This window comes from Mercenaria mercenaria, chromosome 8 (assembly GCF_021730395.1).
Source record: "Mercenaria mercenaria strain notata chromosome 8, MADL_Memer_1, whole genome shotgun sequence".
Taxonomy (NCBI): domain Eukaryota; kingdom Metazoa; phylum Mollusca; class Bivalvia; order Venerida; family Veneridae; genus Mercenaria; species Mercenaria mercenaria.
Genome location: NC_069368.1, coordinates 41,980,617 through 42,008,117, shown reverse-complemented (window position 1 = coordinate 42,008,117; position 27,501 = coordinate 41,980,617). Strand labels below are relative to the sequence as shown.

Sequence of the window (27,501 nt, the reverse complement as noted above, 5' to 3'; positions counted from 1 at the left end):
TTATTCAGTAACTATATGCCGTAAACAGAGACTGATAGTGATGTTTTTTAATCGCCAAGGAAAGCATTAATTCTTCATTTTAGATAAATATTTTTTATATCTTTGTAAAGAGAAAAGAATGACGAACACTTCAATAGGATAATAAATATTGTGTGTTCATTCTAATTAAAACAATATTTGTTCAAACTTTTTTTCCTTCTTTGTTTCTATTGGAAAATATCAACCAGATAAAAGTCGATATCGCACAGCCAGGTGATTTCAAGGGGGATAATTTTACCGATAAGACGGCAAATTTTACCTAATTGTTGATCATGGTCCGACACTATACTTCTGACAGTCCGCTGTGCGCGCGCCGATGTGTTGTCAAATGTCCGAAATACCCCACCATAGTTTATAGAAAAATGAATGCGACCAGTAACAAAGTTTAAGTATACGGGTCCATTTTATATATTATTTAAAAAAAACAGTTAGTGCATTTGTCATAAAATAAAATCGTTTTTCAATAGAATGACTATCTGCGCAATAGCGTATTGACACGGAAATACCGGATGTTTCACGAATTCGAAAACGAAAGTAGATTAACCTAAAAATAGCCAATTCCGTGTTCCTATTTTTAGCTTTACAGCAACTAAATTGTATTTCTCATAATTGTGATATAACATATATCGTCTTAATCATTTCATAACAGCATAATATTTTGAAATAAAATAGCAGTTTTAAAAACAGATATATTTACATTTGTGAAAATAGTTCGTATTCGCAAAATGTGTAATAAATTTCGTTTAAAGTTCAGTGTATTTATATAAATCCGGAATTTCCAAAATACCAACAATGATGGAATAACCGTAATATTTTCCATGCAAAATTCTTTGTTTGATCTTTTCATCATGTTGAAAAGTTTGTGCAGTAAGACTTGTGCAGTGTAACTCTACACATTCGAGCTTCTTGGTTAAACGATTGGGTAAGTGGTATTTGTTGCTAAATAAGGCTGTTAATTTGTACTTTCGGTTTCTATCATTGTCGGTGCTCAGGCATTCGTTTGTTTTTTGTTTTGTTTTTGAAACTTGTTGTTTTTAAACTGTTTGTACACAGCAGGACTATTCGGCCAACTGAGATTAACCATCATTACATAATGTGTTTTGATATTCTTGAAACTTTGCTGTGCTTGTTTCATATAGTCTAAGAAGTTCGTGGCTGAAACATTTTTTTTTTACTTAAATTAAAACATTGTGAAATTTTGCTTAGTAGCGCTTGTTTTTCTCGTCTACGTATATTATACTAAATACACAAACATTTTAACTCATTTCAGCATCGGTTAACGAACTTATCAGTCACGTATCATTTAAAGATCTAGTCAAAATAATTCGACGTTCAGATTGTTTTATATTTGTGATGAGGCAATCTAGTGGGGATATTGCCCATATGAAAAATTATCTCAATATTTCCTAGGATTGCGTCCAATTAGTTGGACTAGTATCATTTGTATAGTATGGAACGCCGGAGGTGTCTCATGTTAGATGAATACGAGGTACCTTCTTTTTTTAGAATAGTATATTCTGAAGATCTTTTAATGTCTTGTTAATTACTGTGTTATCATGTTGAGTTGCAATGGTATCATGTTTAATGTATGTACTATTTGTCAGATTGAAGTACTATTTTGTTAAACGATCAGCCTATTTTCTCAAAGCAACATGCTATCGTGTCCACTTAACATACTATCTTGTCTGAGTGACGTACTATTTTGTTTAACGACCATCCTATTTTCTCAAAGTAACATGCTATCATGTCCAGTGTGTATATAATCATGTCAGAGTGACGTACTATTTTGTTTAAAGACCATCCAATTTTCTAAAAGTAACATGCTATCATGTCCAGTCAGGGTTTTTTTCTTGCTGTTTTGGGAACATAGCCTATACCCACAAAATTGGGAATTTTGACACGTAAATGTTCCAAATTGGGAATTATTCAGTCCCATAGGATATAGTAAGGATGTGTTTAAGCACTTTCTCATACACTTGTTTCACATTGTACAACCTCTTTAACATACTTCCATTACAAAATTGTCCATAATTTGGTCAATGTTTGTCCAATTTTGATGAAATTTTTTTCTGAATGTTGATTGGGAATTTTTGCACTCATTTTGGGAAAAATACATACTTTTTGGCATTGGGAATATAGCCGAATAACGGCTATAAAAACGGCCAAAAAAAAACCTGCCAGTGTGTATACTATCATGTCAGAGTGACGTACTATTTTGTTTAAAGACCATCATATTATTTTCTCAAAGTAACATGCTGTCATGACCAGTGTGTATACTATCATGTCAGAGTGACGTACTATTTTGTTTAAAGACCATCCTATTTTCTCAAAGTAGAATGCTATCATGTCCAGTGTGTGTACTATCTTCTCAGAGTAACGTACTATTTTGTCAAACGACCATGACAAGATAGATATGTTCAGTGGACGTAATAGCATGCTACTTTGAGAAAATAGGATTGTCGTTTGTCATAATAAGAAAAGATAGCATATTACTTTGAGAAAATAGGGAGATCGTTTAACAGAATAGTACGTCACTCTGACAAGATAATATATAGTCTCTGGACAAGAAAGCGTGTTACTTTAAGAAAATAGGATGGTCGTTTGACAAAAAAGTCCGTCTCTCTGACAAGAAAGTACGTTACTTTGAGATAATAGGCTGGTCGTTTAACAAAATAGCACATCAGTCTGACAATACACTGGCCATGATAGCATAGGATGGTCTTACAACAAAATAATACGCCACTTTGACAACATAATATCTACACTGGACATGATAGCATGTTCCTTTGAGAAAATAGGATGGTCGTTTAACCAAGTAGTACGTCACTCTGAGAAGATAGTATGTTAACTTGACATGAGTGCATGTTGCTCTAAGAAAATAGGATGGTCGTTTAACAAAAAAACAAAAAAAAAACATCACTCTGACAAAAAAGTACATACGTTAGACATGACAGCATTGTAAGTCAACATGATAACGACATAATAAGATCTTGAAAAGATACTACTCTAAAAAAAGAAGATACCTCATATTTATCTAACATTAGACAGCTACGGCGTTCCATATTGCTATATACTAGTGTACAGTTTCATTTAATTTGCAAGTGTTTTATACATAGAAGAGACTGATAGATAAATAAATGTGATCTGGTTTGGGTTATTCCAACTGTCAATAAGACTGTTGCTTCAGACAATGATACTGTAGCATATTTCTAAAATCGAGGGCTCTAACCATTAAAACAACAGACTGCAATTCTATTTTTAGCATAAAGCCATAACATGAATATTGTTTGTAAACATATTTCTAAATATTCATGTAGTAGTTAAGGATGTGCGAGCGAGCGTTTTTTTTTTGTTGTTGTTGTTGTTTTTGTTTGTTTGTTTTTTCATGATATCTGCCATATTTCGAACAAAGTTTATGCCAAAAATCAATGCTAAATAAGTAAAATATGGCTAATAATGATCCATTTAATCAAACAGATTTTACTTGTTGCTGAAAAAAATCTTTTTTCACCTTTTTTTGTCATGGCATTTGCCGAAAATTGATGTAAGATGTACAGCCCGGGGGTAGGGGTCGGTAATTTCAAATCTCTAAGACAGTAGATCAGGTTAGGTTCTGATATTAACTGACGGATATATATAATGATAAGTCACAACTGAAGTAAACGTTTTCGGTATAGCACTTTATATTATCTAGGAAGTATACATTAGAACAAAAATAACTAAAACTATCAACATTCACGGGTGTTTAAAGGTGCAAGATGGGCATATTTTAAAATAGCACTGTCCGTGTAAATTCTTGTCCGGGCTGTTAAAAAGTGGGTGGGGTAATTATGCCAAATCACCTTGTGTTTTATATTAAATTGTAAGACTTGAATTCCCTATAACTTTAAGTGGGATATTATTAAGTACCCATTATTTCAATTATACTTAATTTCCGAAATGCTTAAACAGGAGTGGAGAAAATGCCCTTTTAAAGTAAAAACGACTGCGGTGACCTGTGTTTTTTCTGCTTTTATTTGTCTTAGAAGCTATTGTCCACTGTACAAAATAATTGATCCTACACCCTTAAAATACGTTATTCGTGATGGTAAAACCTATTTATCTAAACAGTATTAGTGTCTCTAGGCACCGATCCCGAAATTTACATATGAACTGTAAAATAGTTTCCTTATTATTAATTTATTATACTCATATTTATTTGGTTTCGAGTTTTTCTTTATCCGCAAGTATGTTCGGCTAATGGGATCTACGCTATATAATAATTTAGTATAGGTTTTTAAGTAGATTTTTATTCCTTGTTGGTTTTTTTTTTCAGAGGCTGTTGTCGAATGCTTGTTTGTTGTGGAATTGCTATATATATGTAGCAGAAGATGTCTGGTAATAGTTCTTCTTTCAAAATAATATACCAGTTTCATTTTTCCGCACTTTTATTAGTTATTAATTAAAAACAATGTAATCGAAATAATTAATTTAACAAATTTAGCAAATACAGCCTAGGATCCAAGATGGCGTGTTATGAGTATCCTTATATCAGTATTATAGGGGTGGATGTCTCCATTCTATTCAATACGGTTATTGTGCGCCGAGTGTGAGCCGACCTTGCAAAACCCACGAGAGCCGAATACAGCATCCCAGATCTAGCTACTGTTATAATGACCCTTTTATTATATTCCTCCACCATTTTGTTTGAAAGAAATCTTCAATGTTTATCGATGTTAAAGTGAAACTTAGTGAAGTTTTTATTGTGCACTATTAGAAATGTGTCAGGTCATGCATATTAATGAGAGTTGATCTAGTTCGGTAACATACAATTCGGATTTTTTCTGCCTGTTCGTATTTCCTTGTGAAATTCTAGCGGATTTTTTACAGAATTTTTATATGTATATAATAGAAAATGTATTGGATAATCAATAGAATTACCTGCCAGCAAAGTTAAGTAATTTCAAATTTTGGCGGAAATTAAAGCTCTTATTTATGGTCCGGAACAATAAGATTCTCTTGTATGAAACTACGTAACGAAACAGGAACTTTTTCTTTTTCTTTTCTATATATCCTGTTTGTTTTTAATTTTTAAGACTTTACATATGGTCAATTTGTTATACATCTAAAACAGTTAAATTTGAATATATTACAGGTGCTAAAGATTGGAATGATTTGGATGCTGGCGGAGGCGGGGGAAACGCGCCAAAACGAGGTAGTATATCATAGTTTTGTATGATTGTTGTATTTTCAAGTTCCTGTCGCATTTCGGGGAGTGAATGCGATATAATTCCACGTGAAATATAGATATAGAATCACTTAGACTTCTTTCGCATTTACCTCTTGATTTGTATTTAGTACAACTGCTTCCGCGCTATTTAAATCTAAAGATTTTAGAACTATAGCAGATCAGAAGCGCAAGAGATTTCATGTAAAATCTTCGCTCTTTCGTGTTCAGTAAATAATCAGCCATTTTTCAGTCATCATTAATTTTGGAAAAAAATAAATGCTATCGAATAAACATTTTTGAATCATAGCAGAGGAGTTGAAACTATTAACAAAATGTTTTATAATATTCATTCATGTATATTTCATTTCCCTCCTATATTATTGTTATTGTTTCCATTATCTAACGAGTAGGCCTAATTTGCATTTTTTTTATAAAAAGGTGCAAGACCAAACTTACAAGAGAAAATGAGGAGGAGATTCCAACATCGAAACCAAGACAGAATGACAGGGTCTAGTAGCGAAAATACATCACCCGTCCCACATGAAGAGGTTGCATTAGGTCAAGGGGGAGCTTTCAGACAGGTACCCGAAGGGGCTGCGGCAGCCTCTCATCATCAAAGAGGGCAGCGTAGAACTAATGGTGGAGAAACACCGGAATTAAATGACCCGGACGCGAATGGAAATTTTATGTTTCATGACGGCGACAATATATCCTCTGAATCAGGAAGGTCAAAAACTTCTGCTTGTAGAGGTCAAGGTCGTAATTCGCAAGGTCAGGCTGCAAGGCAGCCGACCGGACAAGATCATTTCGATAAAGCGTTAAACAGTGTTCTTGGTGAATTAAACAGAGATGAAAAATCTCAGAGACGACAGAAATCTCAAGGAGAAGCAGTGTTTGAAAACAATTTTGATGATCCAGAGCCTCCTCGCGTACTTAATATTCCAGCAGGGGGCGCTTCAGGGGCAAGACAGGTGGCATTAGATGGGAACAGGCGTGCTCCAGGTTTGCATTTATCTTTTTACTTTAGCGAGTTATTAAGATTTCTAGATTTCTGTTACTTACTTATGATTCAGTAAAAGACCAGACTATATTAAGGAGAGTAATAGTATTATTCCTGTGATTACATTTTTGGAAATGTCGCTACACGTACATGACTAGTTACGACCATTTGAGTCTAATCAGATTCATTTTATTCAGTTACTTTTTTGCATTTTCGCCGTAACAAGAACCTTGTCATTTTTATTTCCGTGAGTTTCCCCTTTTATATAATTCATGTTTTTTTAATACATGCAGACGGAAAACATAATCGGTCGCATCGGCAGAGTGGAGGTTACAGCGAGGAAGCAGACGACGAGGATGATGAGATGGTAGGCCGGAAACAAGAACAAGGAAAAGATCCAGTGCAGGATTTGTTGAAGTCTATGATGGGAGGTGGTCAAGGCGGAAATGAGAGAGGAGATCCGCTTGCAGCGTTATTAGGTGGTCGGCCAGATGGCAACAGGAATAACGGTGGACTTGGAGAATTGCTCGGTGGTGGAAGAGGGAATAGGCGGCAAGGTGAAAGAAATGACAATGAAGATCCATTTGCAGCGTTACTAGGTGCTGGTGGGCAAAATCCTTTGGCTGCAATGATGGGTAATAACGAAGCTCAAAAGAGTATGCATAATGCTGGGAATGATTTCAGGTCATCGATTGTTGGTGATGGAAGAAATCCAAGGGGTCGAGATCCGTTTAATGCCTTAGTAGGCGTAGGGCAAAATGGGCGTGCTTGTGGTTCGGCAAGGAAAGACAAAAGAGAAGGGGCTAGTGAAGGGGAGGAACAAGACGAAGATGAAAATGATGATCCCATGGAAGGTGAAAAACCAGTAGGTCTAAGAAAACCGAAAGACGATCCTGTCCGCGCAATGTTACAGGAAATGACTAAAGGTATGAAAGGAAGTGCAAACCCTCTAGCTGCAGTAGGGGCAGCTGGAGCTGACAAAAAAGGCAGAGGCGGAGGTGGTATGGAACAGTCAGGAGGTGCAGGAGAAGGGAACAAAAACAGTGACCCAATAGCTGCTTTTCTTGGAGGTAGAGGTGGAGGTGGATCTGGGATGAATCCTTTAACAATGATGCGTGGAGGTGGCAGGGATGGGGGTAGTGGTGGTTCTCAACTTGGTGGCTTTGCAATGGGTGGTGGAGAACAAAATGAAGGAGGTTCTGGGATGAATCCTTTGGCTTCAATGATGGGCGGTGCTGGAAGAGGTGGTGGATCAGGACTTGGTGGCTTTGCCGGCTTAATGGGTGGTAAAGCACCAGGCGGAGGAGGTGGTGGAGACTTAGAGGCAATGTTAGGTGGAGGAGGGGCAAATCCTTTATCTGCATTGATGGGAGGTGGTGGCGGTGGGCAAGGTGGAGGTGGAAACCCTTTAGCATCACTCTTAGGTGGTGGTGGTGCTGGAAATCCCCTTGCTGCCTTAATGGGTGGAGCTGGAAGAGGTGGCGGTGGAGCAGGGGGTAATCCTCTTGCTGCCTTAATGGGTGGAGCCGGAAGAGGTGGGGGCGGAGCAGGGGGTAATCCTCTTGCAGCCTTGATGGGTGGAGGCGGAAGAGGTGGGGGCGGAGCAGGGGGTAATCCACTTGCAGCCTTGATGGGTGGCGCAGGCAGAGGAGATGGAGGTGGAGGTGGAGGTGGCGGGCTTGCTGGTTTAGCTGGTATGCTTGGAGGAGGCGGAGCTGGTGGTAGTGGAGCAGGAGGGGACCAGATGTCTCAGGCTCTTGCCTCAGTGATGGGAGGAAATGGGGACGGAGGAGCTAATCCAATGGCAGCAGCTATGTCAGCACTCATGGGAGGAGGTGAGAATCTATAACATAAAATTGCTTATATGTCAATTTACACACTAGCTTACATGAAAAGGTTATTCAGAAAAGTGGCAAACCCTGACACAAACTTTTATACATGTATCCTGATTATTACAAATGCTAATGGGAATTTATCTTAACTGTTTGAAGTCGATTTCTGCGATTTTACATTAGAATAGTTAGAAGTAAGATTCCAATGAGCGGCCAAAGGTAAGAAGACATACTGACGTTGTAAGTAAATAACATCTACCCCATATGTATGCTTAGAAATGACGTACCTAACACACATGCAGGGGATAAAGGGTTAGTAAATTGTTACTGCTTCAGTGACTGTACTTTTTTATGCATATTTTAGGTCGCGGTAAACCCGAGGGTCCCAATGAACAGTTACTGCGTCAGATGACGGGACAGGCTGGAGCAGAGGAAGACGGTAATTGTTTTAAAAAAATTATCAAGAATCTGAATATGCCGGGAAAAAACGCTTACGGCACGCAACATTTCAGTATTACATACCTACATATTTTCTGTCTCAAATTCGGCATTCGTTTCACTAACGAATACCTTGCTATTGAACTCCTATCATGTATGGAAAAACATTCAGTTTGAAATGACTTGGTAGGAGCATTAATGCTAATAAACTCTACACTGTTGTTCGGAATTAAAGTGACATTTTTTGTTTTCGCTGTTATTCGGTTTTAAATTTATGAACATACTACTATAATTTTGAATATTTTAGCACATGTCATGTCGAAAATATTGTTTTACAGAACTGAGTCCAGATAACGCGGGTGAGAACGATATCATACAGCAATTACTGGCCTACGAGATGATGAGAGGTATAAAATTGAGGATTTTTTCTTTACAATTAGTTGTCATTTTGTTAAAAATAAATAGTTTCTAAAAAAACTCAACAAAATAAAATATGCATTTGTTTAAAGCCTGATGGTGCAAGGGAAGCCACTCAATTAACATACAACTCTTTTTGCGTACAATATCTTAACTTGAGTTTGCGTCAGTTGCATGAATAAGTGAATCTTGCATGAATAAGTGAATCTACATGGTTTCAGTTTCCCAGTCGGAAAATGCTTTTATTAAAGCTCATTGAGACTGTCGAGCTGTGATATTACTAATTTGAATAAACGAAGAGGCTAAAAGACTCGAGTATCTTCCACTTGAACAAATGAGCAGACGTGTGTAGCTACTCAGACATATTAAGATATGTCATCTACACCTGCTAGCTCTAAAAACTATTATCGAGTGTCACTATTACAGAAATAAAATTCAAACTCGAAGCATGAATGTTTTGCTTGATTCTATTCGCATAATCCTAAATTTGATTGCACAAACATAGTGCTATGTCGTAAGAAATTTGGCACAAATATTATGGACAAAACAGCAAGATTGTTAACCACCATCGCTTTTAAGACACGAACTTATGACTTTGATTCTATAATGTGGAAATATATGGCATATAAGTGTCAATGAAATGTTACAATATTAAGGTTCGAGTTCCGATTTGTAATTTTTTAAGACGGCTGTATACATTAGACCCGAAAAACCCCTGGGCCGAGTTGCATCAGACGATTTTATTATGTTTTTATAGTGATACCTTTACCAGTATCATTGAAATGAACGTCAAATGAGCCGCGCCATGAGAAAACCAACATAGTGGCTTTGCGACCAGCATGGATCCAGACCAGCCTGCGCATCCGCGCAGTCTGGTCAGGCTCCATGCTGTTCGCTTTTAAAGCCTATTGGAATTGGAGAAACTGTTAGCGAACAGCATGGATCCTGACCAGACTGCGCGGATGCGCAGGCTGGTCTGGATCCATGCTGGTCGCAAACCCACTATGTTGGTTTTCCCATGGCGCGGCTCAAATACATTTTTATTCTAGCTCAAAGTAACCGTGCACCACGTGCTGAGCAAGCAATGCATACAATCATCGTAGTGGATACTTCTGGGAGCATGGATGGTGAACCGCTTATAGAAGCTGGTCGATTCATTTCACAGTTTATAAATGGTACGTCATCCTACGTATACTATGAATATTAAGCATGCGGATTTTATAGATTTGGCTTTTTCACAGTTAAAATGTAAAATCAAATGCACGAATCACGAAGTCACAAGTTGTTTTGGCGGCAATGTCGCGTTGCCTTTTTAAAAACGTATTATAGTCACCTCAAATTGTTTTAATTGTTTTTGTGAAACTCAAAAATAACCTTGTGATTTTTTGTGCTGGTTGTATTTATCAAATTGAGGTTTGAGGTTTAATAAAATCTTTGATTCTAGGGTTGGAGGAATTACAATTTGAGTATAACTTACAAGAAAATGTGGCACTGGTGTGTGTTGGAGGTGAAACACAAGTAGTCCAGCATTTCACCAATGATTACAGTCTGATACGCAGGGCTACCGGTAAGTTTTTACTGCTTAAACATTTTCATACTTACATCCAATCTCTGTGATACATGTAATACCGGTGTACTTAATCTGTCGCTGGCTTACGGAAGGTCGGTGGTTCCATCCAGGTGCCCACCCGTTATGAAATTATGCATGGAGGGGCATCTGGGATCTTCCTCCACCATCAAAGCTGGAAAGTCGCCATATGGCCTATAATTGTGTCGGTGCGACGTTAAACCCAACAAAAAGAAAAACAAATACCTCGGCTTACTGTGTTACATGCGAGTTCGATGGAATATTGTCTATATTTGACGGCAGCATTGGATATGTAACATAACCGTTCTACTGTAATGCTTAATTTGATCACTAAATCGACGCTGGCATTGCCTTTTGGTCACTGTCAATAGTTACGGTGTATATTAAGCCCAGATTTTACCCCACTAAGTGTACTCCCACATGTACATTCATCTTTTTCCTTTATCGAAACATGAAACTGTATCATTTTCTGTCTTAAATAATGTACTCTGGTTTTATTTATATTTACATTTATATTACATGCATTGATACAAAATGTCCTTTTGTATGTAAGTGAGTAATAATTGCACCCCAACTAATATAAGAGCATAATTATTGCAGTAGATAGGACATTTATACAGGAGATTGGTACAGGACCTAGGAATTGATTGTGAAAGCGGAAATGTACAAGACAAGTGCCTGTGATTAATGAAATTATCTTCCTTTTTTTCAGATTCACTTAGTGCTGTTGGTTCAAGTCGTCTTCATATGGGACTTCTCATACCCACGTCATTACTTAGCCATGGAAGTCATGACAACAGACGCATGGGTGGGATATTGCATCTTTTTTAGATAGAAATATGCTGACAATATTAAAATTATTCTGACATAATGTAATCTTTTTAATCATATTCATGATGTATTTTATAGATCTAGTCGAAATTATAATTGTATTAAACAAGATCGTATTATTATCGAGAGAAAAAAGTAAACCATATTTCGGATGCTGCAGACGACAACAGTAGTTATGTATTTGCCTTCATTCTAAAGAAAAGTAGGTTTACATATCTAGTCTTTATTAATACAATACAGTTAATGTCCGGAAAACGCTTCAACTTGCACCCTTAATCTACTGCCTGTATTTCATCGAACTGAGCCTGATAATTTTACGGGGCTCAGTTCTTCGAAGCTATGTGTAACCATATCATGACAGAAACAACCAAGCCGTGAAAAAAACAAACTTTGATTGATGTTATTTCATGAGCAGGTGGTATTTACCAAATGGGAGGTCACGTGGCATGTCCCAGAGTTATATTAATCAGTGATGGATATCCCAACGCTACAGACGATGTACCCGGACAGCTACCTAGACCTGACGACCAGATGTTGCTTGCTGTATGTTTTATATTACATAGTATTAAAACAGATACGTCACGTGATAGACGCATCGTCCCCTTAAATAATCAGTTATATTATATACCGAATTTAAAGTACTATTTTCATAGTTTTCAGTAGTCCTGGCTTCCAAAACTCTGAATGCCACTTTTTAGCCCACCATCATCAGATGGTGGGCTATTCAAATCACTCTGCGTCCGTGGTCCGACGTCCGTCCTTCCGTCCTTCCGTTAACAATTTCTCGTTATCGCATCTCCTCAGAAACTACCAGGGGGATTTTGACCAAACTTTGTCAGAATGATGTATTGGTACCCTAGTTGTGTCCCCCTGAAAATCAGACTGGTTCAACAATTCTTTAATGAGTTATGGCCCTTTGTTTATTTCTATAATTTACATAGATTTATATAGGGAAAAACTTGAAAATCTTCTTGTCCAAAACCACAGAGCCTAGAGCTTTGATATTTGGTATGAAACATCATCTAGTGGTCCTCTACCAAAATGATTCAAATTATTTCCCTGGGGTCTAATATGGCCCCGCCCCGGGGGTCACATGGTTTATATAGACTTATATAGGGAAAAACTTTGAAAAACCTCTTATTCAAAAACACAGGGCCTAGGGCTTTGATATTTTGTATGCGACATTATCTAGTGGTCTTCTACTAAGATTGTTCAAATTATTTCCCTAGGGTCAAATATGGCCCCGCCCCGGGGGTCACATTGTTTACATAGACTTATATAGGGAAAAACTTTGAAAATCTTCTTGTCCAAACCACAAAGCCTAGGGCTTTGGCATTTGTAATGTAGCATCATCTAGTGGTTCTCTACCAAGTTTGTTCAAATCATCCCCTAGGGTCAATTATGGCCCCGCCCTGGGGGTCACATGGTTCATATAGACTTATATAGGGAAAAGCTTTTAAAATCTTCTTGTCAATAACCTACAGCATTCAAGTTTGGACCACCTGTATGGTTTTGAGTGGCAAGATGAACCTTGACACGAGTTGACCTTGATTTTGACCTAGTGACCTACTTTCACATATCTGTAGCTACAGCCTTCAAATTTGGACCACATGCATAGTTTTGTGCACTGAAAAAAACTTTAACCTTGATATTGACCTAGTGACCTACTTTCACATTTTTGAAGGTGCAGGCTTCAAATTTGGACCACATGCATAGTTCTGTGTTCCGAAATAAAATTTGACCTTGATTTTGACCTAGTGACCTACTTTCACATTTCTCGAGCTACAGCCTTCAAATTTGGACCACATGCATAGTTTTGTGTTCCGAAATGAAATTTGACCTTCATTTTGACCTAGTGACCTACTTTCACATTTCTCAAGCTACAGCCTTCAAATTTGGACCACATGCATAATTTTGTGTACCGAAACAAACTTTGACCTTTACATTGACCTAGAGACCTACTTTCACATTATTGAAGATACAGGCCTCAAATTTGGATCACATGCATAGTTCTTTGTTCCAAACTAAAATTTGACGTTGATTTTGACCTAGTTACGTTCTTTCACATTTCTCGAGCTACAGCCATCAAATTTGGACCTCTTGCATAGTTTTGTGTACCGAAATGAACTTTGACCTTAAGATTGACCTAGTGACCTACTTTCACATTTCTGTAGGTACAGGCTTCAAATTTAGATGTACATGCATAGGATTGTGTACCGAAGCAAACTTTGACATTGACCTAGTGACCTACTTTCACATTTTTGAATATACAGGCTTTAAATTTGGACCACATGTATAGATTTGTATTCTGAAGTGTAATTTGACCTTGGTTTTGACCTAGTGACCTACTTTCACATTTCTAAAGCTACAGCCTTCAAATTTGGACCACTTGCATAGTTTTGTGTACCAAAATAAACTTTGACCTTAAGATTGACCTAGTGACCTACTTTCAAATTTATCAAATTACAGCCTTCAAACTTGATGCACATGCATAGTTTTGTGTACAAAGAACTTTGTCCTTGAAATTGATATAGTGACCTACTTTCACATTTCTCAAGCTACAGGTTTCGAATTTTGACCACATGCACAGTGTTTTGTACGGAAATGAAATTTGACCTTGAGCTAGTCAATAAGTCTTAAAATTTTGGAATTCTCAAAAATGGCACATTGGTGGGCGCCAAGATCGCTCTGTGATCTCTTGTTCATATGTTGCGGCTCCCGTCCAAATCTAGCATATCGACCGGGAGCGCTGAAGTATCTTAAGCTAAGTTTTCAGCAGTTTTTAAGTATATGAAGATAGTGTTTAAGTTACCCAAACTGATGCCTCTGATAATGGGCATCATTTCCCTGCAGAGATGCTTGTATTGGCACATTTCGCCCTTCTTACTGAGTTGACTACAGATTGTGCATTTTAGATTTTCTGTTTTCGGTACAGTTGAACATCAGTAAACCAAATGACATGTGGAGAATTTTCCGAATTCTGAAGATTACAATCTTACAACCGATTTAAGCATATTGCTGTTGCGTTTTGTGCTCCCCCCCCCCGCCCCCTCCCCCCGTACCAAAAAAAAATTTGGGGTGCACTTAAGTTACCCTTTACGATCCGTCTGTTCGTCCGTCCGTCCGTCTGTCCTGATTTGTGTAGTTCATCTCAAAAAGTATTTGACCCAGAGTCCTTTAAGCCAGGGTTTTAATTTGGATCTCATACAGCCAAACCAGAGTTCTGGCCCTTGACATAGTCAAATATGCATAAAAAGGGCCTAAATTTGTGTCGCATCTGTCTCAAAATGTATTTGACCCAGTATTATGAAACATTACAGGAATAATATTCAGCATGTGAAGTTCTGCACCTGGGATTTTGTTCTGGATTTTTTTCAGTCAGATCAGAGTTATGGCCCTTGATTGTCACAAATATGCATAAATAAGAAACAAGTTTGTGTGGCATATATCTCAAATAGTATTTGACTTGGAGTCATAAAACATTAGGGGATTGATTGTTACAGAGCATGTGAAGTTGCGCACGTGGTCCTTGAAATACACATAGAGTACTTACACGTTTGCGTTGCGTATATCTTAAAAATATTTCACTTAGTCATAAAACCATGTAGGAATATTGTCCAACATTTGAATTTTTGCACCTGAGTTTTTTTTTATTTCACTTTGCACAGCTAGAGTTATGACCCTTGATTTAGTTAAAAAATAAAAGTTTGTGTCCAATGAATCTCAACATGTACTTAACCTAGAGCCATATTTAACGTTATGGGATTGTTTTACAGCATGTGTAGGTGAGCACCTGGTGTTCTCTTTTGGATTTCACTCAGCTAGGCCAGATTTATGGTCCTTCACTTAGTGAGAAGTACAAATAAAGTTTTTTAAAGTTTGTTTGCATATGCCTTAAAAGTATTTCACCTAGAGTCATGAAACCATGTACAGTGACAGGAGAGGGGGCACCTGTGTTCTATGGACACACATCTAGTTTTTTTCTTCAGATGCAAAGCCTGTGTGTGGAAATGACCCAGTCAGTAACAGAAAAGACTCTGTGTAAAATATACTGTGTTCCTGTTGGAAATTCTAATTTGGTAAGCCTTTTCCTAATCACAACTATCTTAAACAGGCATTTAAGCTTCTCAAATGACCATGGCATGAAGTTAGTTCTATGTAAAATATACTGTGTTCCTGTTGGAAATTCTAATTTGGTAAGCCTTTTCCTAATCACAACTATCTTAAACAGGCATTTAAGCGTCTCGAATGACCATGGCATAAAGTTAGTTCTATGATATTAAATTAAATTCAGAATTCATAACAAACGAGGTATTTTGCTTGGATTTTTCAGAACTTTTTATTAATTAAGTATTAGTATACATGAAGATCTGTACGCTAGAGTTGCTCGAAACAATAAAGAAATTTTTTTTTCCTTTATATAGTTTTTAAATGTTTGAGTTTTCAGGCTCCAGACATGATAGTATCTTTATAAACGTTTTAATCTTTCATAGTGTTGTTTTTCATGTGTTTTTTTTTTCCAGAATTTCATGGAGATTTTGTCGACCACTTCAGGCGGGAAAGTCATGCAGCCGACAGACGCTAAACACATGAGTCGTTGTCTACTTCACCATGTATGCATTTCCGGTCTTCATTTATGTTATGTGATCTTTCATATCTCGTCGCCAGGTCTTTGCTGTATATTTTATGGGCCCATATTTATCAGCGTTTGAAATCTGAAACTTGGACTTACAAACAGCAAATAATCCGTTTGTAATTATCTTTCCTATTAAAGTTTTGCATGTTATTTTAACAGGTTTCCCTATCCTAACTTACAACCCTGTATGCATAATACTTTACAGGTACTTGTTTCGAAACTGCACGAGAACAGCAAACAGGAGCCAACACGTGATGCTGTTGCTGAGTTGCTGAAACAAATCACTGCTACTGCTGAAGGGGATGATATAGTAAGAAAACTATTTGCTGCTTCTGGACACAGTCAAATGTATAAGCAGAAATCATTTTATATTCGCATTCCGTAAAGGGCAAGGAATACCTGTAAATAAGTTAATTTCATATGAAAGCTATCCTCAAGCATTTCATAGCACTGAAAGAACTTTTAAAATCGGACCACTATTGAGAAAGATATGGCAGCTTGATATTTAAGAAAATGGCTGATCATGGAGGCAGCCATTTTAGTGTGTTTATGACGTCATTTTCGAATTCGAATTCTTTATTTAGCAAGTAACATTTGAAATAGATTTTGCCCGTTTCTTGAGTGTAAAATGAAACACAATGGTAATTTCTTTCATTATAGCTGGAAAAAAAGTAGAGATTTTTTTTACAGAAATTAGTAGATACAGTTCAAATATGTATCTAGAAATTTGATAAATCAGCCATATTGTTTTTTTGTTGCCATGGAAACAAAATGGCCACAACTTTGATCAAATATTTAAATGCTTATAACTTTCTCATTATTAAGCCAATTCTGAAAATTCCTTCACTTCTTTGAATTATTAAAGAAATTCTAGCAGACGAAATTAACATAAGAACAACATTGCCTTTCCCTTAAAGTTTGTAGTTTGTTTGTTGCTGTTGAATTTCTGAAGACATTGCTATTAGGTCATTCATTTGGCACCTCTGATACATGTGGGGAAGCTGTCAATGATGGAGAACATGGATAAGGAATCGAGTAACGTTTGGTTAAGTTTGCTAGATGCTGACTACAAATAAAGCTGAAAAATACCTGTAGCAAAAAAAAACAACAACACAAAAACAAAACTGCAAACTTTACCTAAGTTGGATTTCTTACCCTTGTCAGAAGTCATAGGAAGTTAAGTGTTGTATATCTTGCGATAAACAACAGTTGATGTTGCGGACCGGTGAGAGAACATTATCACGTAAAATTGCAGTTTGACGTCATACTACTTGTATGAATGAAGTCTTAATATATTTTTATTATTATGTTAGACTGAAAATAAACAAGGCCTCTTTGTGGGTCATCTTCTAGTTTATCGTTTGTACGATTCGGTACTAAATCACTCGGGGTAACACCCTCGTGGTACATTTTCTGCACACTGAACTCTGTACCGACCACTGGTACTGCCGAAAGTCTTCATATTAATGTGTAAGGTGATAAGACAAATGTAAATGTTTATATTAAGCGTATGGAACGTAGTGTGTGGGATGACCAGAGATGGTGTAGTTGTTTAAACTGAGAACTATGTGCCGCGGAATTGTGTTGCGGTCATCAGAAAAAAGTCGGGTTTTTTTTAATTTTAGAACAAAGACTCTTATCGAGTTGAGAATTATGTCCTGTATTAATAAATTCAACTTTGAAAGTCACAAATGTAATGTTCTTTTTATCACATTTTAACCTTTCCTGTCGGAACATTAAAACAAATCTACTTTCTTTTACTATATAAACAAGTTAATTTGCCCGACGTCCCCTACACTGTAAATGACGTCAAACATGTGATAATCAAAGATATGTATTTGAACTGAATCACGTTAAAATGTATTTCGTTCAGTTAAATGAATTTATTGTTTAACTGGCGGGTTCGTTTGCCCCGTTCGGAAGATCTGCCGGAATAAGAAGAGTTCTTCCTAGTTTCTGTGTCTTCCACCTGATAGTCGGAGATATTAATCACGTGATTAAAACAAGGCGGTAGTTCGACATATAAACCTTACAAACTGAGTAATAAACTAGAACAAATAAAATGTTTAGAATTTCTTTTTCAAATAGCACATTAATAATAAAAATCTCTGATAGAAATACATTTAAAAAAAAAGAATGATATATTTTTCACTTCCGGCAGACGTCCGTTTGATTGGGATTTTCTTCTAAGCATTTGATTTTCTAAAACTTCTCGGAAGCTGTTCTCTTGGGCCCAAACGAGCGGGTCTATTGACAAACAAGACTGTCAGGTGAGGTTCTCGCAAAAATGGTAAGATGCTAATTTGGCAGCTTTCACCAGGGCCATGTTCAGTGTACAATTATTGCAGTGGTAGCCTTCGAATATTTTAAAATGAAATTCAGTAACTAGGAAATGCTTGGGCCTACAGTCCTCGGATTGGCGGAGCTTTGTCATAACCTGAAGATGACTTATTGATTTTGAGGTCATTAGGTCATGGTCACTGTGACTATGACCCCTAATAGGACACAGTGACCTGCAACTGTTTTTCGTCTGTAGCACAACTTATCATATGACCAGAGACATAGATAACTATTATTGTTATCTATGTCTCTGATATAACTTTAAATAGAGCAACACTGGACCTCTCCTAGGTTTCTTTTTTAAAAGAAGCCTACTTGTTGAAATCTGAGGTAATCAGAGCACGTTTTCATCACTGTTTGAAGTCTGAAATTCAGATAAAGACTTATGAATGCAAATATTCAATTTGCCATGACGTTGTTTTTGATAAATTTACAACTGTCCTGTAGAAAGAATACGTGGTGTTCATATGTGTACTTGAAAAAAAATGTGATTTTTATCGTATAGAATGGCGTGTTTGAGGTGATCAGAGAAGGGGAACCAGATGTACAAGCAAGGGACCAGCGAGTAGCTCAGGAAATGATGCAGGCAATGCAAGGAAGAGGAAGGGGCAGAGGTGGAGGAGGAGGTGGAGGAGGAGGAGGTAGAGGTGGAGGTAGAGGAGGAGGTGGCGACATGCAAGGTGGGCCATGTTTCTGGTAGATACTAGTATTTCATTTCTTCTATACCATGTGTTTTCATGAGTATATAGAAAGCACGTATATAGCAGGATAAACTAGCTCCTGGACTAAGGTATATCTTTTGTTTTCAATGTAATGAATTGAGTTAGCCTTTATCCAATGTCCAATATACATTTTAATATCATTCCTGTAAGAAAATCTTTAGAATAGACTGGCTTTGTTACTATGAAATGGAATTAGACAAAAAAGGAAAAATGTAGAAATATCTTTATTTTCAGTCTGGTGGCTAGTCTAAAAGCGGGACTGAGTAGTTGTGCTAATAGCTAAAAAGAAAGCTATGAATTCACCAACGTTCTGAGTCTGAAATGTAGGCTTAGTTTTATATATTTGTCTTTGCAAAGCAAAGGGTCATAAGCTTCAGGCCAAATGTGTTGCGTTCGTTATGATAATTAGAATTCGTTTTGATAGACATGAAATGTAAATATTTAAAGTTCATTTATTACCTTTAAAGGACTTGGTGATATGGCCGCCTTAATGGAACAAGGTCAAGGACAAATGCCTGGTGGGATTCAATCTATGATGGGAATGTCGAGAAGAGGCAGACGAGGGGGTGGTATTCCAATGATGAGAAGCAGAGGACGGCCCGGGGACGGCCTGTCAATGATGGGCGGAGATGGACAAGGTTCAGACGGATTAAGCGGACTTCAGGCTATGTTAGGAATGGGAGGAGGCCGGGGACGTGGTGGTGGTGGTGGCGGCATGGAAGGTCTGATGAGAATTGACGGTTATGGAAGAGGTGGCGGAGGTGGCAATGAAATTCCTGTAGGCATTGGCGGAGGTGGAAGAGGAGAAAATGCTGGTGGATTAGGAGCTTTACTCGGTATGGGTGGAGGTGGTGGTTTTAGACGTGGAGGGGGTAATGGCGAAGGCAATGACATGAAAGCTATGATGAGAATGGCAGGAGGTGGAAGAGGGAGAGGAAGTGGTGGTGGCATTACGCATCGTGGAGGAGATCTGCAGGGTATGATGAGAGGTTGTGGTGGACAAGAAGGTGACGGAGGTTTTGGCTTAATAGGATCTGGTGACGGTAAAGCTGGAGATGGTAGTTTACAAGATATGCTTGGAATGGGAGGAGGAGGAAAATGTGGTCAGGAAAGTGGAGGTTGCAACGACCGAGCTGGCAATCAGAGTCTCGAAGCAATGTTTAAACTGGGAGGTGGAGCTGGTGGACTACAATCAATGCTTGAAATGAGAGGCAGGGATGGTCGACATGAACAACAAAGAGATGGATTGGGTCAAATACCGGGTGGAAGTCTACAGTCTATGTTGGGAGTGAAAGACGGAGGACAAAAAGGACAAGAAAATAGAGCACAACGGATGGATGACAATATACAAGCAGGGAATAATGTACAACAAGAAATGCTTGGAATGGGAAATGACGGTGAGCAAAGTGAACAAGGAAAAAGCGTTTTTAGTCAGTTACCAGGTGGAAGTCTCCGGGCCATGCTAGGAATGGATGATGGAGAACAAAATGCGCCAGGAAAACAACGGGGTGATACCGGACAAGCGAGGAGTGGTGAACAACGTGTAAAGCTTGGAACTGTAGGTGGGGATGGGCATGGTAGTGGCACTAATCAACAATCCATGATGGGATTTGGAGGTGGTGATGATAGTGGAGGCCGTGGCCAGTTAGTTGGAATGGGAGATGGACAAACTGAAGAAGGTGGTGGTCTCGGTCAGTTACAAGAAGGTTCCCAAGCTTTGTTAGGAATGGGAGGAGGAGAAAATCAAAGTAGAAAAAATACTCCCAACGAAAGAGCTAAAAGTCTACATAGGCAAGAAAGAAGAGAAGATGCTGCTGCATCAGGGGCTGAAAATAAACCTAAACCAAAGAAAGAAGCTGGCAAAACAGCTAGTGATCAGAAAGTTCCCGCTGCTGCTGGCCGTGCACAGCAATCGGATGAAGAGGATGACGAAGACGGTAGTCAGTCACCAGTGTTAGGCTTGATTGGTGGAGACCCTAACTACATACCTCCAATGCAAAATCAGCGTGCAAATGGAATATTTAACAATGTACCGCCAATGAGTTTTGGTCTGGATGAATATGGGAATGCACGAAATGTTGATTTAATGGGTGGTCTTGGAGGAAACGATAAAGAAGGAGATGAGCTTATGGAAAAATTATCTGAAATGCTAGGAATTGGTGATGGTGAAGAAGGGGGTGGTATACTTGGTGGTGCTGCTGATGAGGCTGTTGGAAATCAAGGCGGTGGAGGGGGGTTACTTAGAGGTTTACCAGATATGCTTGGTCTAGCAGGTGGTAGAGCAGGAGGAATGCCAGGTATGCCCGGAAATCTCGACAACCAGCCACCAAACTTAGGTGGTGCCCAATCCGATATCAGAACTTTTCTCCAAAATATGGGAAGAGAATCAAGGGGACAAAATGATGGAGGTCTTAGAGATGACGACGGCGATGTGATAATGGGAAGATTAGGTGCCATGAATCAATCACAAGGAGGTGCACCATTTGCTGGTCTCGGTGGCGCTGGTGGAGGTAACCTACCTTTCTTTGGTGGTGCAAATAGGGGACAACAGGCTGCACCTTTCCCTCAAGGTAGATTCAAATTTTCTATTTTCATATAACGTCTATATTTTGTTTTTCAAATAAATGCCCCAATAAGAACATTTCAAACATAAAAGCAGTGTCTCAGAAATATCAAAATTTATTCAGTGTTATATAAAGAATAGTTATTTTCTTTCTATTCGAGATCAGATACACCAGTAGACTCGGTTTTTAAATGTCATAATACAACTTAAACTCTGTGTAAATGCACTCGGCGGAAGAATATGTATTTCAAACAATTATGTATTTTTGTGGCATTTATATAGGTCTTGGTCAGGCCATGAATGGCGCTCCGAATAATCTACAGCAGCTTGAACAGATGTTGCAGAACGCACAAGGGGGTATATATCCTTCATTACCCAGTATCGTGATTTCTATATAAATTCTGTCAAAAGTACGACTTACATTTCACAAGGATATCAAACAAGCAGAACAAATTTCTATATTGTACTTTTCGTATTACTTTCGTTAATATTAATAAACTTTGATAATGTGGCAGTTGACCTCAATAGAATCGACACTGTTTATTCTTCAATACAGGTAAATCCAATATTTGCTTTACAATGGATCTATGACGGATTATCTTTGAGCACCCCTGGACTTTTGGACTCAACTGCCACATTATCAAAGCTTATTAGTATGCATGACCTGACATAGTTCTATGAATAGAGCACACAAAAACTACACTCAGTTCTTTTTTATCATCGATAAATATTAAAGATTTCGTTCGGTAACAAAACAACAAACAAACAAGAGGACCATGATGGTCCTGAATCGCTCACCTCTTCCCACATGATCCAGTTTTGAGTGTGACCTCGTTTTTTCTATTATTTGACATAGTGACCTAGTTTTTGAGCTCATATGACCCAGTTTTGAACTTGACCTAGATATTATAAAGAAAAAAATTCTGACCAATTTTCATGAAGATCCATTGAAAAATATGGTCTCTAGAGAGGTCACAAGGTTTTTCTATTATTTGACCTATTAACCTAGTTTTTTAAGGCACGTGACCCAGTTTCAAACTTGACCTAGATATCATCAAGGTGAACATTCTGACCAATTTTCATGAAGATCCATTCAAGGGTATGGCCTCTAGAGAGGTCACAAGGTTTTCTATTTCAAGACCTACTGACCTAGTTTTTGATCGCAGTTGACTCAGTTTCAAACTTGACCTAGATATCATCAAGATAAACATTCAGACCAACTTTCATACAGATCCCATGAAAAATATGACCTCTAGAGAGGTCACAACGTTTTTTCATTATTTGACCTACTGACCTACTTTTTGACGGCATGTGACCCACTTTCGAACTTGACTTAGATATCATCAAGGTGAACATTCTGACCAAGTTTTATGGAGATCCATTCACAAGTATGGCCTCTAGAGAGGTCACAAGGTTTTTCTATTTTTAGACCTACTGACCTAGTTTTTGACCGAACATGATCCTGTTTCGAATTTGACCTAGATATCATCAAGATGAACATTCAGACCAACTTTCATGAAGATCCATTGAAAAATATGGCCTTTAGAGAGGTCACAAGGTTTTTCTATTATTTGACCTACTGACCTATTTTTTGATGGCACGTGACCCAGTTTCAAACTTGACCTAGATATCATCAAGATGAACATTCAGACCAACTTTCATACAGATCCCATGGAAAATATGGCCTCTAGTTAGGTCACAAGGTTTTTCTATTATTTGACCTACTGACCTAGTTTTTGATGGCATGTGACCCACTTTCGAACTTGACTTAGATATCATCAAGGTGAACATTCTGACAAATTTTCATGAAGATTTCATGAAATATATGGCCTCTAGAGAGGTCACAAGGTTTTTCTATTTTTAGACCTACTGACCTAGTTTTTGACCGCACGTGACCCAGTTTCGAACTCGACCTAGATATCATCAAGATAAATATTCAGACCAACTTTCACACAGATCCCATGAAAAATATGGCCTTTAGAGAGGTCACAAGGTTTTTCTATTATTTGACCTACTGACCTAGTTTTAGAAGGCACGTGACCCAGTTTCGAACTTGACCTAGATATCATCAAGGTGAACATTCTGACCAACTTTCATGAAGATCTTTTGAAATATATGGCCTCTAGAGAGGTCACAAGGTTTTTCTATTTTTAGACCTACTGACCTAGTTTTTGACCGCATGTGACTGAGTTTCGAACTTTACCTAGATATCATCAAGATGAACATTCTGACCAATTTTCATGAAGATCCATTGAAAATTATAGCCTCTAGAGAGGTCACAAGGTTTTTCTATTTTTAGACCTACTGACCTAGTTTTTGACGGCACATGACCCAGTTTCGAACTTTATATAGATATCATCAAGATGAACATTCTGACCAACTTTCATAAAGATCCCATGAAAAATGTGACCTCTAGAGTGGTCACAAGCAAAAGTTTACGGACGCACGCACGGACGGACGACGGACACCGCGCGATCACAAAAGCTCACCTTGTCACTTTGTGACAGGTGAGCTAAAAAGCCCGCCCGCTTAGCTCAGTAGGTAGAGCGTTGGTTTACGGATGGCGGGGTCCTGAGTTCTCCGTGACTATTTGATAAACGACAGTGTGTCTGAAATCATTAGTCCTCCACCTCTGATTCATGTGGGTAAGTTGCGGAGAACAGATTTGTACTGGTACAGAATCCAGGAACACTGGTTAGGTTAACTGCCCGCCGTTACATGACTGAAATACTGTTGAACAACGGCGTTAAACCCAAAACAAATAAACAAAACAACATACAAAAAGGTGGAGGCAAATAATAGAACGGTCATTATAACAGTCAGTGGCTAGATCTGGGATTTTGTATTCGGCTCTTGTGGATTTTGTGAGGTAGGATCACACTCGACGCTTGTGCGCCTCTTGTGATCCGACCTCGCTTATTTCACTCGAGCCGAATACAGCATAACAGATAAAGCTAATACATGTATCATATTAACCCTATTTTATTGCACGGTCATGTTAAAGTTTTACTATATTATACAAGAAAGGTAAACTTAATTTGAACGTTGTTCAAGTTCCAGTTTAACATTTACATTTACCACAACAATAATCACGCCTGCTTTTTGTGAATGCAGTTATTTGCATGTTTTGTATGCTGATTAACAATGGAACCCAATAGATAAAGTTCTGCTTTGGTTCGAATTGACTAAGTTTTAGCAGAAATACGGTCCTGACCCTATTATTTTGCATGTTGTTCACACACTACTTTACAGTGGATTCAGATGTACGTGTACTACGTTGTTCCATTTTGACAATAGAAGTAATTGTTTGTTTGCATGTGTATAATAAGGTTCTACAGATAATGTCAAATAATGGCACTGGTCAACAATTCTTACCATGATAATGTATACACCCCGCGGATTAAGTTATTGTTGTGTTTACATGTACATGTATCTCTAAACGTACATGCTGTAGTTATGCGAGTTTTGCTGTTGATTTTGTTACTATTAAAGTGTTCATGCAAAGTGACCCACAGCTTGTAACGTTTTGTCTAATTTACAGGTAACCAAGGAATGCCATCTTTAGAGCAGGTGTTCAACCAGTTGGGTATGGGGGGAATGGGACACATGCCCGGTGCAGGCGGACAACAGCCAGATGGAGGTTAGAGACTTTCGAAATGTTTGTGACTGTATATTACACACCGTAATTCTTGTTGAAGCGGATGATATTGTGCAATGCTTTTCGTCTCTTTGATTTTAATGGTTTAATCTACATAGTTTTAGGGTTTGTGAGCCTATATATAAAAGAATGAGCTCAGAATTACATATATATGCAGACTTTCAATACTGGTAAATAATTTGAAACATGATGTAAAATTAATAATTTCAACATCGTCTCAGACAGAGTTATGAAATCATTGTATAAACCTGATGGTAATGGACCCCTAATGGCAATCGACAATTTCCGTTCGTTTTAGGCATTCTTCGGTTGTTTTGTGACAAAATAATTTTCTGTCATGGCCGAAGGATGCCGAAATCGCATATGGAATATGTGTAATCGCACGGACTTGCCGATTATCATTACAGCAAGGGAGGTCACTACGTATGAGTATAATGCAGTACCTTGATTGCGGAACTAAAATTGGTGCATTTACATGTCATGATACGAATATTTCAATATATTGCTGCATAAGAATTTGAATAGGCTTAGAAGCATAGTAAAATAATATATATTATTGTTTTAAGTTTTTTAAAGTTACAAGAAGACAACTATACGAATTAAGAAATTCAGAAAGTCGGTCATTTTCACATTGCAGAGACGTCACTGTATTTTAGTATTAATTTTACTAACGGTTGTCTTCTGTCTTAATATAGGTCAAGGTGGAGGATGGAACCAGTGACGACAGTCTGGTCAGACTCGGACATCAGTGATATAATCATCTGTAAATAACTGATAATACTTTTAAAGTACTGGGATGCAAGTGTTCTATGGTAAAAATCACCTGCGACGAAAACTAGCTTATAACCATCATAACCGGTGACCGCTAACTAGTTTACTGTGATAACTTCCTTGCTTCGCTGGAATTCCTACTATTTACTTTGGTTTCTGTGTAACAGATTTCACAATAGCAGTGGCTCCATTTTTAGTTTCATGGATCGTACTATATATTATTTTTTGTGGCGCAAAGCGTTTTAACTTTGTGTGCATTCTTAAGTTATGCATATGTTGTTTATATTAGAACTTATTGTAATTTAATTGTTGATTTTTTTTTCTTTGTTTTACTGGAAAATAGCAGTGCACTTTTAAAAGTTCAGTTAGTTTGATGCAAAGATTGACAGAATGTTTCAGTTACCTAGTTGAAACTCGATATCTCGGACTTGCTTATCTCTAAATTTCGGAAGTCTCGGAAATCGCTGTAATTCGGGATACCGAGTTTCAACTGTATAATTGAGCCGCAGCATGAGAAAACCAACATAGTGCATTGCATGGTACGATGGAACCTTATTGAAGATTATTTGTTCAAAAGTCCGCGCAGTCTGGTCAGGATCTATGCTGTTCGTTTTCAAAGCCTATTGCAATCAGAGAAACTGTCAGCGAACAGCATAGATGCGCAGGCTGGTCTGGATCCATGCTTGTCGCAAACGCACTATGTTGGTTTTCTCATGGTGCGGCTCATATGTTTAAAAGGTTTAACGTTCCGTCACTATTCTGGTACTCTTATGGAACTTCAGCTTATTTATTAGAGATTATTGTATTTTTAAAGATTGTATTGTTTTTACTATTCGTATCGTGATAAAGACTTGTGCAGTATTACGAAGAATTATTTAAATCATATACTTTATGGGTTGCTAAGTGGTGAACATATATAAATGCTTTGACAAAATGAAGTCAAGTGTTTTCTATTGTACTGCTGTATACTTTGTATTCCATGTGTATGCCGTGTTGGATTTATGATGCTCGATCACTTATAGGCAAATGGCCTATGTATGAATAGCATGTCTATAATGAAACATATATGATTTTTAAACGGTTATGATTTTGCATAAATGTGCAAAAAAAGAGACTAAGCTTTTGTAGTTTTTAAGATCATGAAATTATTTACCATTGTAAAACAACTTTATGCTGGCAATGGCTAGCGACTTTTAAGCGTTAAAAAGGAGATCTCAGACAACATGACATGCTGTATAATTGCCAGTGTTTTGTCTTTCCGTTAAAATAGTGCATGTAGTATATTTTACCATAGGGGAATATGTTTTCGCTTTTTATAAAATGCATATCAGCCATAAAGAGGAAAGAATAAATCTGCAGTAGATGTGTTATGATTTTAAAATTTGAAAGAAAAAAAATGTTTCAAATAATGACTGTTTTGAATGAACTGAAATAAATACAGTAACGAAATTGGACAA

General features: G+C 37.7%; 1 protein-coding gene across 1 annotated transcript; it reads left to right on the top strand.

Annotated features, from left to right (window-relative positions):
• The first annotated feature begins 661 nt into the window (after window positions 1-661).
• Window positions 662-27,501, top strand: LOC123566513 (uncharacterized PE-PGRS family protein PE_PGRS54-like). The gene is made up of 19 exons (XM_045360688.2): window positions 662-961; window positions 4,355-4,416; window positions 5,174-5,233; window positions 5,687-6,250; window positions 6,542-8,083; window positions 8,445-8,519; window positions 8,857-8,925; window positions 9,985-10,110; window positions 10,380-10,502; window positions 11,236-11,331; window positions 11,770-11,897; window positions 15,344-15,433; window positions 15,878-15,967; window positions 16,196-16,300; window positions 18,836-19,010; window positions 19,520-21,622; window positions 21,898-21,972; window positions 25,157-25,255; window positions 25,969-27,501. Exons 2-19 carry the CDS (start codon window positions 4,410-4,412, stop codon window positions 25,992-25,994), a joined length of 5,553 nt encoding a protein of 1,850 aa, XP_045216623.2. The 5' UTR covers window positions 662-961; window positions 4,355-4,409; the 3' UTR covers window positions 25,995-27,501.

Bases quoted from the DNA above. Each gene is read 5' to 3' on its own strand.
- LOC123566513 (XM_045360688.2), top strand. The intron at 5,234-5,686 runs GTAGTATATCAT...TTTTATAAAAAG, and splicing joins GGGAAACGCGCCAAAACGAG to GTGCAAGACCAAACTTACAA. The intron at 8,084-8,444 runs GTGAGAATCTAT...TGCATATTTTAG, and splicing joins GTCAGCACTCATGGGAGGAG to GTCGCGGTAAACCCGAGGGT.